The sequence below is a fragment of the Cervus canadensis genome, chromosome 29 (assembly GCF_019320065.1).
Source record: "Cervus canadensis isolate Bull #8, Minnesota chromosome 29, ASM1932006v1, whole genome shotgun sequence".
NCBI lineage: Eukaryota > Metazoa > Chordata > Mammalia > Artiodactyla > Cervidae > Cervus > Cervus canadensis.
The window spans coordinates 33,932,757-33,947,294 of NC_057414.1; the positions used below are offsets into that span (position 1 = coordinate 33,932,757).

At 38.9% G+C, this 14,538-nt stretch overlaps 1 protein-coding gene across 2 annotated transcripts in view; it reads right to left on the minus strand.

Annotated features, from left to right (window-relative positions):
• The window catches only part of PRDM10 (PR/SET domain 10), a 92,333-nt gene that overhangs the window by 50,300 nt on the left and 27,495 nt on the right, over nucleotides 1-14,538 (minus strand). For both annotated transcript variants that reach the window (XR_006266401.1, XM_043451824.1), the window contains exons 2-4: nucleotides 10,773-10,954; nucleotides 8,285-8,449; nucleotides 6,300-6,359 (exon numbers count right to left, since the gene is read on the minus strand). Coding sequence is in view for 1 of the 2 variants with exons in the window: in XM_043451824.1 (XP_043307759.1) it covers nucleotides 6,300-6,359; nucleotides 8,285-8,449; nucleotides 10,773-10,841 (294 nt within the window). In the remaining variant the exon portion in view is untranslated. The remainder of the gene's footprint in view (nucleotides 1-6,299; nucleotides 6,360-8,284; nucleotides 8,450-10,772; nucleotides 10,955-14,538) is intronic.

Consider the following 14,538-nt stretch of genomic DNA (forward strand, 5'->3'; position numbering starts at 1 on the left):
CCCTGGTGGTCCAGCAGTTAAGACCCCATGCTTCCACTGAAGGGGGTGAGGGTTCAATCCCTGGTTGGAGAACTAAGATCCCATGTGCCATGTGGTATAGCCGAAGGAAAAAAAAATCCCTGCACTGAACTTCATTCTTCATAGTGAAGTAGTGAAAGTTTTCCCTCTGCAATCAGGAAGGGAAACGAGTAACCGCCGCATCTACCAGCACCAACTCCATTCACTAATGGATTGGGGATCCTAGCCAGCAGAGCAAAGGGGAACAAAAGAAGAAATAAAACTGAAAGACGTAAATGAGCAAACATGGCAAAATAGAAACAGTTACAGACAGAGAACAAACAGATGGTTACTAGAGTAGCAGAGGGTGGGGGATGGAAAGAAATAGGTGTGGCAAATTAAGAGGTACAGGCTCCTAGCTGCAAAATAAATGAGTCATGGGTATGAAACATGCAGTGTGGGGAATACAGTCAGTACACAGTATCTTTGTATGGTGACATGTCATAACTAGACATCATGGAATATGTGAAATGTATAGAAAAAAAAAATCACTATGTTGTGTAACAGGAACTAACCCAGTGTTGTAAGTCAATTATACTTCAAAAACAAACAAACTAAACACAGCGCTGCTATATGACCCAGCAATCCCAGCCCTGGGCATATACTGTGAGAAAACCACAACTCAAAAAGACATATATATTTTTTTATTACAGGACTATTTACGATAGCCAGGACATGGAAGCAACCTAGACATCCAACGACAGATGAATGGGTAAAGCAGCTGTGGTACGTGTATACAATGGAATATTACTCAACCACAAAAAGGAATGAGACTGAATCGGCTGTAGTGATGTGGATGAAGCTAGAGCCTCCCTACAGAGTGAAGAAAGTCAGAAACAGAAAAACAGCTACCATATATTAACACATATATGTGGAATCTAGAAAAGTGCTACTGATGAGCCTATCTGCAGGGCAGGAATAGAGATGCAGATGTAGAGAATGGACCTGTGGACACAGCGGGTGAGGAGACGGGGGAAGAATTGAGAGAGCAGCACTGACATACACATATCGCCGTGTGTGAACCAGACAGTAGTGGGAACCCTCTCTAGAGCACAGACAGCTCAGCGTGGAGCTCCGTGATGACCTAGGGAGGTGGGAGGGGAGGATGGAGGGAGGCTCAAGAGGAAAGGGATATATTTATACACAGAGCTGATTCATGTTGTTGTATAGCAGAAACTAATATAACTTTGTCAAGCAATTATATTCTAATTTAAGAAATAAAAAAAATAGACTCATAGAAAAATAGATCATACTTGTGGTTACCAGAGGTGGGGGCGGGGAGAGGGGATGGATGAAGGTGGTCAAAACATACAAACTTCCACTTACAAAACAAGTCCTAGGAGTGTGATGAATAGTATGATAAATAAAATTAACACTGCTGTGTTATACACAAAAGCTGTTAAGAGAATAAATCCTAAGAGTTCTCATCACCAAAAAAAGTTTTTTTTTCTATTTTTTTAATTTTGGAGATGATGGATGTTCACTAAACTTACTGTGGCAATCATTTCATGATGCATGTAAATCAAATCATTATGCTGTACACCTCTAACTTATAATACAGTGCTGTATGTTAATTATATCTCAATAAAACCAAAGGAAAAAAGGTATAAAGACTGCAAAGAAGTAAAAATGTCAGTATTCATAGACAACATAATTACTTACCAAGAAAATCGAACTATAACTTATAAAATGAAAATTTTAAAACTTATACCATAATTCACAATACCATCAAAAGACACCAAATATCTAACAGTAAGTCTATTGAAAGACCTCTGCCCATAAGAAAATTTTTGAACTTTCATTCAAAGCTCAGGGATACTGCTATATATAAAATAGACAGCCAAAAAGGACCTACTGTGTAGCACAGGGACCTATATTCAATAGCTTATAATAAGAGATAATGGAAGAGAATGTTAAAAAAAAAAGAATACACATATGTATACACGTATGTGCAACTGAATCTGTGCTATACACCTGACACACAATACTGTCAATCAACTATATTTCTATAAAAATGCTAAAAATAAATAGATAAATAAAACTCAGGGATAGAACATGTTCACAGATTAGAAGACTTAATATTATATAAGATGTCAATTTTTCACAAACTGACCTATAGGTACAATGAAATGCCAGTAAGTTTCCCACAGGACTTTGGTGGAAACTTCCAGGCTGATTCTACAATGTGTATGGAAAAGCAAGTGAAAGTTGTGAAAGTGAAAGTCGCTCAGTCGTGTCCAACTCTTTGCGACCCCATGGACTATACAGTTCATGGAATTCTCCAGGTCAGAATACAGGAGCGGGTAGCCTTTCCCTTCTCCAGAGCATCTTCCCAACCCAGGGATCAATCCCAGTCCTCCCGCATTGTGGGCAGATTCTTTACCAGCTGAGCCATCAGGGAAGCATGAAAAGCAAAGGGACAAGAAACTCTTTTTTTTTTTTTTGACAAGAAACTCTTGAAGAACTTAGTAGAACTTGTCACACTCCTGGATAAATTGTGGCACCTTCATAAAACTGAACATGATACAGCTATAAAAACAGAAGGAGAAATAACCACAGCCACACCAAACAACATGAACTCATGACTCTCCCAAGCACGATGTTAAACAAGAGAACAAAACAGAAAGGAAACCAGACTAAGGTATTCCACTTATATAAAGTTCAAAACCATGGAAAACCAATCTAAGGTGTGTGACCTTTGAGGAGAAGGGAAGGAGCAGTGATTAGCAGGAAGCATAAGGATGGCTTTTAGGAGATGAGTTTTGTGTGTGTGTGTGTGTGTATCCGACTCTTTTCGACCCCATAGACTATAGCCCACCAGGCTCCTCTGTCCACAGAATTTTCCAGGCAAGAATACTGGAGTGAGTTGCCACTTCCTACTCCAGGAGATCTTCCAGACCCAGGTATTGAACCTTCATTTCTCACGTCTCCTGCATTGGCAGGCAGGTTCTTTACCCCTGAGCCACCTAGGAAGCCTGTAGGAGATGGCAATGTTCTGTTATTTAATCTGGGTGTTGGTTACTTCATATCATTGCTTGCATTATTGCTTATAATTTTTTGCACTTTTCTATGCATATGTTATAATTTAATCAGAAAGCTTAAAAAACACGGTAAGGAAATATGAGGGACACAAAAGAAATTACACAAATAAAATGGAAAAGAATAGATATAAAAATGATCAGAGAAAATGTTAGGTACAGAAAATAAAACCAATATACTCACACTGATATTCCTGGGAAGATGAACACATCAAATGAAACTAAAAAGATCTTCAAAAATCTAATAGATGAAAATGTTCCCAAAATAGAGTCTTAACCTATACATCAAAAGGACACACCCTGTCCTAGGGAATTCTGATTCATGTGCTGGTGAAGTCACTAGACTTCAAAGAAAAACTTCAAGGATAAAGAAAGACTCAAACAGGCATTAAGATAGAGAAGGAATGAGGAAAATAATCAAAATTAGACTCAAGATTTCTACAAAAGTAAATGCCAGGAGATAACAGAGCAGGATTCTAAATAGCTATGGTTACTTAATAGAACAAAAATGTATTAGTTATAATAATAACACAACTAATCCCAAACAGTGGGGGAGGGAAGCGGGGGAGGGGTCAGTGTGCAGAGTCAGGTCATCACAGCAGGAGGTGAAGACTAAGGGGACCAGAGCTCAAGGCAGGTTAGGAAAACATGAGTACATTAAGTTTAAAGTATTTAGATTGATAATAGCATTTAGGGCACAATTTCCCTCTATCTGTTTATCTTTGTTTTATGTCTGAAAGAAGTCTAGAATAATAGTTACCAACTGTAAGTTAATGAAGATGTTTCTGGGCAGAATTTGTTTGGGTTTTTACATACTTTCTTTTTTGCATTGCTTCAACTTTTTTATGAAAAAAAAAATCATTACTCTAAAAATGAGTAAATGAATTAATCATCTAGAAATACCAAGGCATTTCATTTTGCTTTCTTCATGTTCAGATGTAAAAATGAATTAAATCTAGCCATTGCTTGTTTGGTAGAATCAATAAATATTCAGAGAAATGGACATGATTTGTCTTTATCAAGAATAAACTTAATTAGTACAAAATTCTAAAATAAAATTTAGAATTGCTACACAATATTTGTGTCTCCCCTTATACGTATGTCCAAATCTAATCCCCAATGTGACGAAGTTAGGAGGTGGGGTCTCTGAAAGGTGATTAGGTCATGAGGGTGGAGCCCCTATGAATGGGATGAGTGCCCTTCTACAAGACCCCAGAGGGCAGCCTCGCCCTGTCTGCCATGGAGGACACAGCGAGAAGTCAGCCATCTGTGAATAAGCAGAGGGTTCTCACTAGACAACAAATCTATTGGCACCTTGGTCTTGGACCTCACAAACTCCAGAACTGTGAGAAATAAATTTCTGTTGTTTATAACCCACCCAGTATATGGTAGGAGCTTCCCAGGTAGCTCAGCAGTAAAGAATCTGCCTGCCAATGCAAGAGACAGAGGAGATCCCTGAAGGAAATGGCAACTCACTCCAGTATTCTTGACTGGGAAATCCTATGGACAGACGAACCTGATGGGCCACAGTTCACGGGATTGAAAAGAGTTGGACATGACTGAGCAGCTGAGCAAAGGCACACATGCTATGTATGATGTGTTGTTACAGCAGCCCCAATGGACTAAGACAAACTCTCATTCAAGTCGACAGACCTCACAAAACTGTAGGTCACTAGCAATCAGGAGAAGGCAATGGCAACCCACTCCAGTGTTCTTGCCTGGAGAATCCCATGGACAGGGGAGCCTGGTGGGCTGCCATCTCTGGGGTCGCACAGAGTCGGACATGACTGAAGCGACTTAGCAGCAGCAGCAGCAGCAATCAGGAATAAATTCAACCATAAGTGATATGACAAAGACCCCTAATTTTCTCTAGATTCCATAAATAATATCAACACAACTACTGTTCACTTTTCAAATTTTAAAATCTAATTATCCAAGAACTTCCCTGGCAGTCCAGTGACTGAAACTCAACTTCTACTGCAGGTGGCACGGGTTCAATCCCTCATAGAAGAACTAAGATTTCACACGCTGCATAGCATACTCAAAAATAAAACAGGATAACAACGTCCCATCGATTTAAAAACATAATAATAAAATAAAATGGAAGTATACAAATCACCTGCTAAGAAATCTGAAAAGCAAAAAGTGCCTACTGATGAGTAAGCTTACTTAGTAATCACTCATGACACTCAGTGGTACAGCTGAATAACAGTCATACTAGCCATCATGAAAATAAAACTATTTGGAGTCACATTCTTCTTAGGGTAGGGCTAACAATTATCTAGCTTTTGCACCTTCTTTATCACCTTGACAACCAGAAGAAAAATAAGGAAGAAGTCCCTCAAAATCAAATAGGATATATTAGAAATAGAGGTAAAAGAAAAGAAATGTTTTAAAAGAAAACCAAGAAGAATCTCAATTCTCAGATACTAGAAGGAAGAAAGTTGCCACTAAGGGTATAGGCAATTTAAGCAGGAATTTTACCCCAAGGTTTTAAAACAGATTATCATACTAAGTCAGAGAAAGACAAATATCATATGATATCACTTATATGTGGAATCTAAAATGTGATACAGATGAATTTATTTACAAAAGAGAAACAGACTCACAGACTTAGAAAACAGACTTGTAGTTACCAAAGGGAAAAGAGGGGTAGGTATAAATAAAAAATGGACAGACAGCAAGGTCCTACTATATAGCACACGGAACTATATTCAGAATCCTGTAATAAACCATAAAGAAAAGAACATTAAAAAAGAATATATATATAAATATAGATATAACTGAATCACTTTGCTATATACCTTAAACTAACACAATATTACAAATCAACTATAATTCAATAATCAAAAAAAAAAGAACAAGTACTAAAATGTTTCCAAATTTTCGCAGACACTTTTGAAATTCAGGATTATTCTTTGGAACTTGAACCAATACCCAGTTAATATCCTTATTTTAATTTAATGCTTAAATTTCCCTGACAAATCATTTTTGTATTACCAAAGTATTTCAATACATACTGGTTGGAGTGTGTTAGTGTTGCGTTCTGCTTTGTCTTCATTAACAGACATCGAGAATATTCTAAACACATGAGACACAGACATTCAGAGAATGTGCAGTGCAGAGGGTTGAGGGCATTCCAGGAAAGGGTAACCTCATAATATTATCCACAAACAACAAGAAGGCAAAAAAGCGACTCATTACCTGCTGAGCTGCAGCATCCTGCTGGACATAAGCTACTTGGCCTGGGTCTGTAAACAGCGTCTAAACAAACAACAACAACAATAATGACTTATCAATAGATCTTTAGACAGCTTGTCTATGCAAGAAAAATTATCCTACTACTAAGCACCAATTCCTGAGAGAGTTAACTCTCAAATAGCTAGTAATAATCTTTCATTAATAAAGAAGATAAAGACAGTAATTCTATATTTTGCCAAAGCCTTTCATTCATATGTCCTCAAAGAGATTGTAAAAGCTAACTCTCTCCATTGGCTAACACACTGCACACTTTGTGATTTTACTCTAAAGCAAAGCCTCTCCTGAGATTGAATGTCACAGTTAATTAAAAAGGCATTCCATGAACAAGGGGGCATGCATTCTCACGTAACACTCTGTCACAGGGGTAGACTTGCAATTAAATGAAAATGGTTGGAGATACACCGACAAATAGAAGAATACTGTATACCCAAGGATTACAACTCTTTCCAATATAAATGCACACTCAGCAGATGTAGAAAATAAATAAATAAACTGCATTTAATGTTCCATAGACTTTTTTTTGAATAAAGCCAGTAAGATGATAATTTTCAAAGTTCTCATTATAAACATTAATTGGCTGATGGTCATGATAACTAAAGAAGGAAAACTTTCAAAATTATTTTAGTTGGGACACCACAAGAAATCTCCAATCCAAAAACGTATTCCTTCCTCTAAAACTTTTAAATGACTCTAATTTGCCTAAGGCTTTAGCAAATTTACGGTCATAGGAACCACGGTTAAGTGCTGATTCCAAAGAACTGTAAAAGAGAATTTCAGCAAGCTTCAGATTTCTTACATTTGACGTTTAAAAACTATCATAACTCAGACATTTCGTAACATAGTAATGATCTAAAAGTTGGGCACAGGACATTCTTTACATAATCTACGTGTTCTTATTTCAGTATAGCTGAGGGCCTAAAACTGAGAAGGGCTATTCCATAAGTAACTATCAGGCAATTTCACCTTTAAATAGATTTGAAACGCATTTATTAGGTGGGTCTCATTTCTTCTTGGGAGTGCTTTGAGTCTCTTGGTCAAATATTGCATGAGGGCAAATTTTTATTACCAGGATCCCACTACAAAAACTATGGAACTGGGGACTTCCCTGGAGGGTCAATGGTTAAGACTTCACCATCCAATGCAGGGATGTAGGTTCAACCCTGATGGGAGAGCTAAGATCCCACATGCCTCTCAGCCAAAAAACCAAAAGCATAAAAACAGAAGCAACATTGTAACAAATTCAATGAAGACTTTTGAAATGGCCCACGTCAAAAAAAAATTTTTAAACAAAAAACAATGGAACCGATTTCTAATCTATTTAAAAGTGCTATGTACATTATAAAGTGCTCAAGATACAAAGCAACATTTATATATTGGGGGATATTCCTGTTATGCATTTGGAAACCAACACTCAGAGTCACTAGCCAAAAAAATGAGAAGCAGTTATAATTGTACAGCTTTTACCCTCACTTCTATACAGTCCTAAAAATCAATAAGTTATTAGTAAATAGCAGTTAACAAGCTAGTAGGATCTCTCACTTACACGTTTAACTGCAATAATGTGCATGTTCCCACTGAGATTCATCTTGATTAAGTTACACAAAAAATAAATGCCATGTTTGGCCTGGTTCTTGATACTTAGGAAAAGTAACAGGCTGACAATCTTGTTTATAACAATAATCAATCAATATCAACAGTCAGTGGGGAAAATACCTCATTCCAGGTTAGTGCTCTAACTCCTTACATTTAATTTAAATAAATAAACCACATCTTCCTCTGCCAAGATGGTTATAAGCTCCTTGAGAGCACACATGTCATCTGCATATTTTCTGCATCACCTACCAGCAGCACAGTCACTGGCAGAGCGTAAACCTAAGGGATGAATTAACAGATTAACAAATGAGCCATCAACCACGGTCCCAACGTGCCTGCGCAGCTTCCACGGGATGGATGTAGACCAGTGTGTGCTGAGGACCATCCACGGAGGCGTAGGAGGCACCATCTGCCGTGTACACCACCTGCTGCGGCGGACGGACCTGGTCATCGGTGTAGACGATCTGGGCCACAGTTCCAGCGTCTGGAACAAAATGCACCTGGGGCAAAAAAAACAGCAAGTACGAAGCGATCACCCTTGTGGAACCCACGCTGTAGCGCAAAGACGGGGAACTGACCAAGAATACCACACACTTGCATTTCTAAAAGATCCCCATGAAAGGAGAACGTGGTGAATGAATGGGTCTTCATCTGTGCTGAGTTAGTGACTTGGCAGAGGGATCCAAGGACCTTCTCACTGATTTTTACTTAATACTAGGCAACCAATTTAAACACCCCTTTGCCTCAAATATCAACCGCAGGTCTCTCTTTTGGGGCATGCTGAGAAGAAATGTGACAGAAGATTCCTGATGGACAACACTACCAAACTATAAAACACAGATTATTCTATAATGTGGAAAAATATGTCAAGACCCAAAAGTCAGTTGCTTTCAACACATCATAAAAATTCTACTTTCTAATGAAGAGTACCTTTTGGCAAACACATTAAAACAAGGTCACTTGCTTTCATACAAATTCTTTTGTCCTCCATGGCTGTCCTGTAGGCAAGGGGTGAATGTCTGCTGACTTGGTGAATGTAACAGAACTTTTCTTTGCCAAGTAGATAAGGACACAAAAAATTCTGTGAATGTACTTTTCAGGGGTTTTGGATAACTATTTCAGTTGTCACCAGGGGAAATAATTTTCTGTCTATGAAGAATGAAAGCAGAAACTGATTCTGTAAAGCGCTTTCTGAGCAGTCAGCTTTGGAGGTTTGAGTTCCTGCAGGCTGGCACACAGCCTAGTTTCTGATATTGAAGGTACAAAGCAGATGGTCAAAGTACACATTTGGGAGAGAAATAATTTATGTGCAGATATTGAAGTCAGGCCCTCTTAGGTCAGAATCTTTACTCTTATACTGTCTTGGCTTTACACATAATTTTTTATTTCAGTTTTTCCAGTGGAGAACAGATCCCAGAGATGACGTAAGCTAATTCAACCCACAGAAAGAAAACTAAAGACAAGATGCAGTCAAGCACCATGTAAATAAAACTTCCACTTTAGTGCTAAGTGATTACCCCAGCTTCTACATAAATCTGCTCTGCCCATGAACATACAGTTTGCACAAGAATTGGTCTTTTGAAATATTTCTGCAATTTTAAGTGCTGCAAGGTAATTTTGTGAGTTTAGATTTGTTCATTAACATCAAAATCTTTAACGAGTTTCGGTGCTTAAAAAAATTTTTTCCCCTTGAGAGTTATCCAAACTCTTCAACTTGGTCTTCATCACTAAGTACTAGGCTAAACCAGGATTCTTGGATGGGAGAAGAAATATTGCAAGGGATGGGGTGCAACAAAGGGTGCTGAGGTCTGCTGTCTATTGTCTGGCTACCTGCAAATGTGGACCCTATTTATTAATGGACTACATTTTTGTTTATAAACAAAGTACCCCAAAATATATAGCTACATGAAAGTAGCCTTCCAGGTAGCTTCCATGAGAATCAAAACAGCATTCTTAGTTATTCTGCTGGAAGCTTCTCTGGTACCTTTTTCTCAGTATTCAGACACAGACTTTTAAATCATATCTGATGATTGATTTTATGTACTATAACATTAGTTATACTACTTAAATCAAACATAATATCTGTAGTTAAAGGCTTCAGTGTAAATTTTCTGATAACTTGGCAACTGAACAACTATGGCTATGTAACTTGATGAAAATGAAATTACATATATATCATAATGCTTTAAAATGAAGTTTCATACTTTGGTCACATATAAAATGTGGCTCCCTATGATTGCTGACTCTTACCAAAATTCAAATCCATACCAAAAATGCAGAGGTTCACTTTTGCTAAGGACAGTCAAAAGAATGTGTAGCTGGTTAGTAGAGCAATTTGAAAGGCAGTGATATCTGAATAAGTGACTAACCTCCAGAGCTGTTAATTCACTGGGACAACTTTCAATGAGAACTTTACATTCTGAATTTGAAAAGAAAAGGAAAAGCCACTCACTTTATAGACATACCTTGTACTTCACTACACACAAAAAATCAAAACCTTTTCCTGGATAACATAAAAGAAACCCTGCAGTTTGAAGCTTTCACCATGAAATAAAATGAAGCAGTGAAGAGGATTATGACAGTAAACTGGGGGGAAGGCAGAGAAGCCCATGGGTGGTATGTAGCTTCTTGAAATCACAGCAACCTGTGCAGATGGAGCATTCGAAGCGCTGAAATGCTGCCTATTCCTTATGTACCATGTCTGCCCATCAGCTCCCACCTTGCCCCGCAACACTGTACAGGAGCTGCTATTTCTCTAGCTGTCAGCAAACTCTACCAACTAAAACACCGCAGTCAGTGCCCAGCTGGGAGAGCACTTTTCACCTGTGTGGCGTTCTCCTCATGCTCTGCAGCCGGGGGCCACACGTGTGAGCTTTCATCTTTGGAATCCATCCCCTCCCGGCTGGACAGCGGCCCGGGCCACTAGAGTTGTGGGAGGTGAAGGACAGTCATCTGTCTCCCATGCGCGTGCTCGTCAGGGACAGGAAGGCCTCTCTGCAGCATGCCTGAGAAAAAGAGAACAGGACCCAAGACTTAAATACATGAATGCATTTTAATAAGTTACAGTCTCAGCCACAAAGAGGAAAAAAAAAATTAAAGCTTTGTAAGAGATAACACACCTGGGCAAAAAAGGTGAAAATGGAGAAATTATATGTAATAATGACACAGTGTACTGCGTGCACGCTCTGCTCCGGGCACACGTCGGGTGGATGGAGGCTTTATCACAAACACTGAGGGCGGTCCTTAGTTCTCCCCAGGAGGAGGATGACGAGGCCCCCACATATTAAAGGCAGTCAAGTGCTGGGCTGACACCAAATCTTACTTCTGCTCAGCCAGCTCGTCCCTGTTCGCACACCTGTCGAGACACTGACTTCCTATACCACCAACTCAATACGAAAAGCAGCATAATAAAAGTCACAAAATAGGGGAAAATGGCAGGTGGAGGCAGCCAAATTTTCTGGGCCACAGTTTGGTGAATATAGATACCAACTTTGTTTCTTATGGAGTCAATACAGGAGTGATGAGCTGGCAAATCAAAGCCTCTCTAAACATCAATGGGCACAAAACCTATATCTTGAAATATGACTATTTTCCAAAACCGATGGAATCAATCTTCCCTTTTGATGATGATAAAACACTGATGGTTTAAAGGTCACATGAGATCCGCTGTTTAACAGGGCAGCCGGGCCTGATACACCTCCTGGCGCTAGCCCAGTAAGTGGCATCACAGACAGGCGAGGCCAAGCTGCTCAGAACACCACTCAACTAAAGGTGAGAAGGACCACTGCCCAGAACCCTGCCAGAACTTTCTCCACTGTGAAATAACCTGAGAAACATTCTGAAGCTATGCATGCTCCAGCCTCTGAACTGGAATAAGGCCCATGGAAGAAAAGAAACTGGGACACACAGCGTTGGGGTGTCTCGGATACAGAATGGCCACGTCTGAACCACCTGGGAGCCTCTCGGGAGCCAGGGAGGGGCGTGCTCCAGTTCAGCTGCATCACTAGCATCCTCACCCCAGCAGAAGCTGCCCCACCACACACACTCGCCCTGCGCCTTCCCGAGGATCCTGCAAACAATGCCCCCGTCAACAGCAGGTGACTGTAAGCAAAGGGGCTATAATGTTCTCTATCTTGTATCTAGACTGGGGTGGCGGATACATAGGGAATTCACATGTCAAAAGCCATCAACCTATCAGTTAAAAGAGGTGAAATTTATCATGTGTAAATTACACCTACCATGCTGTCTTTTTGTTAAGCACATCTTCCTTATATAGTAGTACTATTTAAGCATACATAAAAAGATAGAGTGAGATGTACAGTATGTGAATTAAACTTCAACAAAGTTGTGATATATTTTTTAAAAGGAACAAAAATATTAAGAAACTCAGAGGAATGTCACCGATAATATAAAGAGCTATAGGAAGATAATCACAAAATTGTACAAAAGGAGATAAAAACTATACAAGAGGCCCCATATTATAAAATCAGAAAATGTTCCACATTGGAAAAGTTTTTTAATTTTTTTTTTTATTTTGAAATAATTTCAGATGGAAAAGCAACAAAAATAGTACAAAGAATTTCTGTATTTCTTCACTGTTCCCCCAAATGTTAACATTTTACCATGTTTGCTTTATTATTCTCTCTCCTTCTCTTTCATCCTCTCTCTCTCTTTTTCATCCTCTCTCTTTTTTTTAACTTAAACTATTTGAGAATAAGTTGCAGCCACAAAACCCCTTTACTACTAAATTCTTAAGTGCCTATTTCCTAAAAGAAGGATATTTTCTCACAGAATCACAGTACTCCAATCAAAATCAGGATATTAACAGTGCTATTACCTAACTTACATACCACATTCAACTTTTGCCAATTGTCTGATTACCGTCCTTTGCAGAGAAGGAAAGCCCGCTTTTTCTGGCCAAGGGTCCACTCTGGCCTCGCACACGGCGTGTCCCTGCCAACATGTCCTGTCAGTTCCCCCCGACTGGGAACAGTCCCCAGTCTTTCCTAGTTCTCCATGACCTTGACATTTTAGAGACTCACAGGCCATTTATTTTTCAGAAGGTCCCTTAATTTGAGTTCATCTGATGTCTCTTCATGGTTAGACTCAGGACACCTATTTTCAACAGGAATTAATACAACAACAACAAAAAATGCTATGCTTTTCCCATACAGGAATCAGAGATTTTAGTTTTTAAACTTAGTTGATCAATTGCACAAACACCCAAGTACACATTGGGATGCAGCGAGGATGGAGGCAGGTTTAACTCCCATACTCAGAAAATACACCAGCCCAGAGTGCCTTTCTTATTTGTTTTCATTTCTAGCAAGCTGCCTGTTATTTCTTTTATTTTTAGTTATATACTTTCAATAGGTGGCAAATTCAGTTGACTCAAAATTCAAAAGGCACAAAAAGGTGTACGGTGGACAATCTTGCTACCTGGAATCTCTTACCAGTCTTCAGAACCAATTCATAGTATCGATTTCTTATCTATTCTTCCAAAGATATTTTATACAAACAATTTATATTATATATAAACAAAAATATAAATACTCCCTGCTTCTCCAAACCACAAACGGCATCACAGTATTGATTATATATGATTCTATACAAAGCAGCAGCTCTTTTAAACTGTATTTATTCCATATAATACCATCCCTTTTACATTGTTCCAGACCCCTGTAGCATTTGTTCCTTCTTTACTATAGCTTTATCATTTCATTGTATGAACATATCATAATGTATTTAATTTTATGTTGATAAATGGTTATTTTCAATGTTTGTGATGAGTAAGTTCGGACATACTTGTTATATGTTGAATTCTTGTATCTTGAATTCCTAACTGAAGGGTGATATGCAGTCAGTTAAAGTGGCTGTGTGACTGTTAAGTAACTTACTTTCTAACTCCAGCACTGGGGCTGTCCGCTCCCTGTGCCTGGCACATGAGGGTCTGGGGACACAGAGGGAAATGCTCTGACCTGCATAGGAGGCAGAGCAGCTACAAGCTTGGGCTCTGGACCCAGATTTTGGCAGCAGTTCTGTGACTTCAGTGATGTTAGGCAGAACGTGGATGTGCTCTAAATCACTCTCCTTCTCCTTAAAGTCGGGATCATAAGGTTATTGAAAGAACGTGAGATAATGCACGTAAGATGCTCACTTCACATAATGCCTGCCCCATGATAAGCACTCACCAAGTAGCTTTAAAATAAGGCATTCATTCAATCATATCGCATCTTTCTGTCTGTGTGCCTCCCCATCTCAACTCTAAGTTCCTTCATGTCAAGGAATGTAAGTCACTCTAGATCTAGAGTGTGGCAGGCCCTTGATCATGTGTATGGATTGGCTACTGGGGAAAAAAAGAAGACAACTGATTCCTAAGGGGGTATCCACAGATAACTTCTTGGAGAAGATGAAAGTTGAAGGATGAACAGGAACAAGAAAACAGAGATGAGAAGGGATGGGATATTTACTCCAGACTAAAATATCTTTCTTCTAATCTTACCAAGATAAAGAAGTAGACATAACATGACATAAAATACCAGAAACCACATAACGCAAGGAAAAAGGGGGAGAAAAAAGGAAATAACTA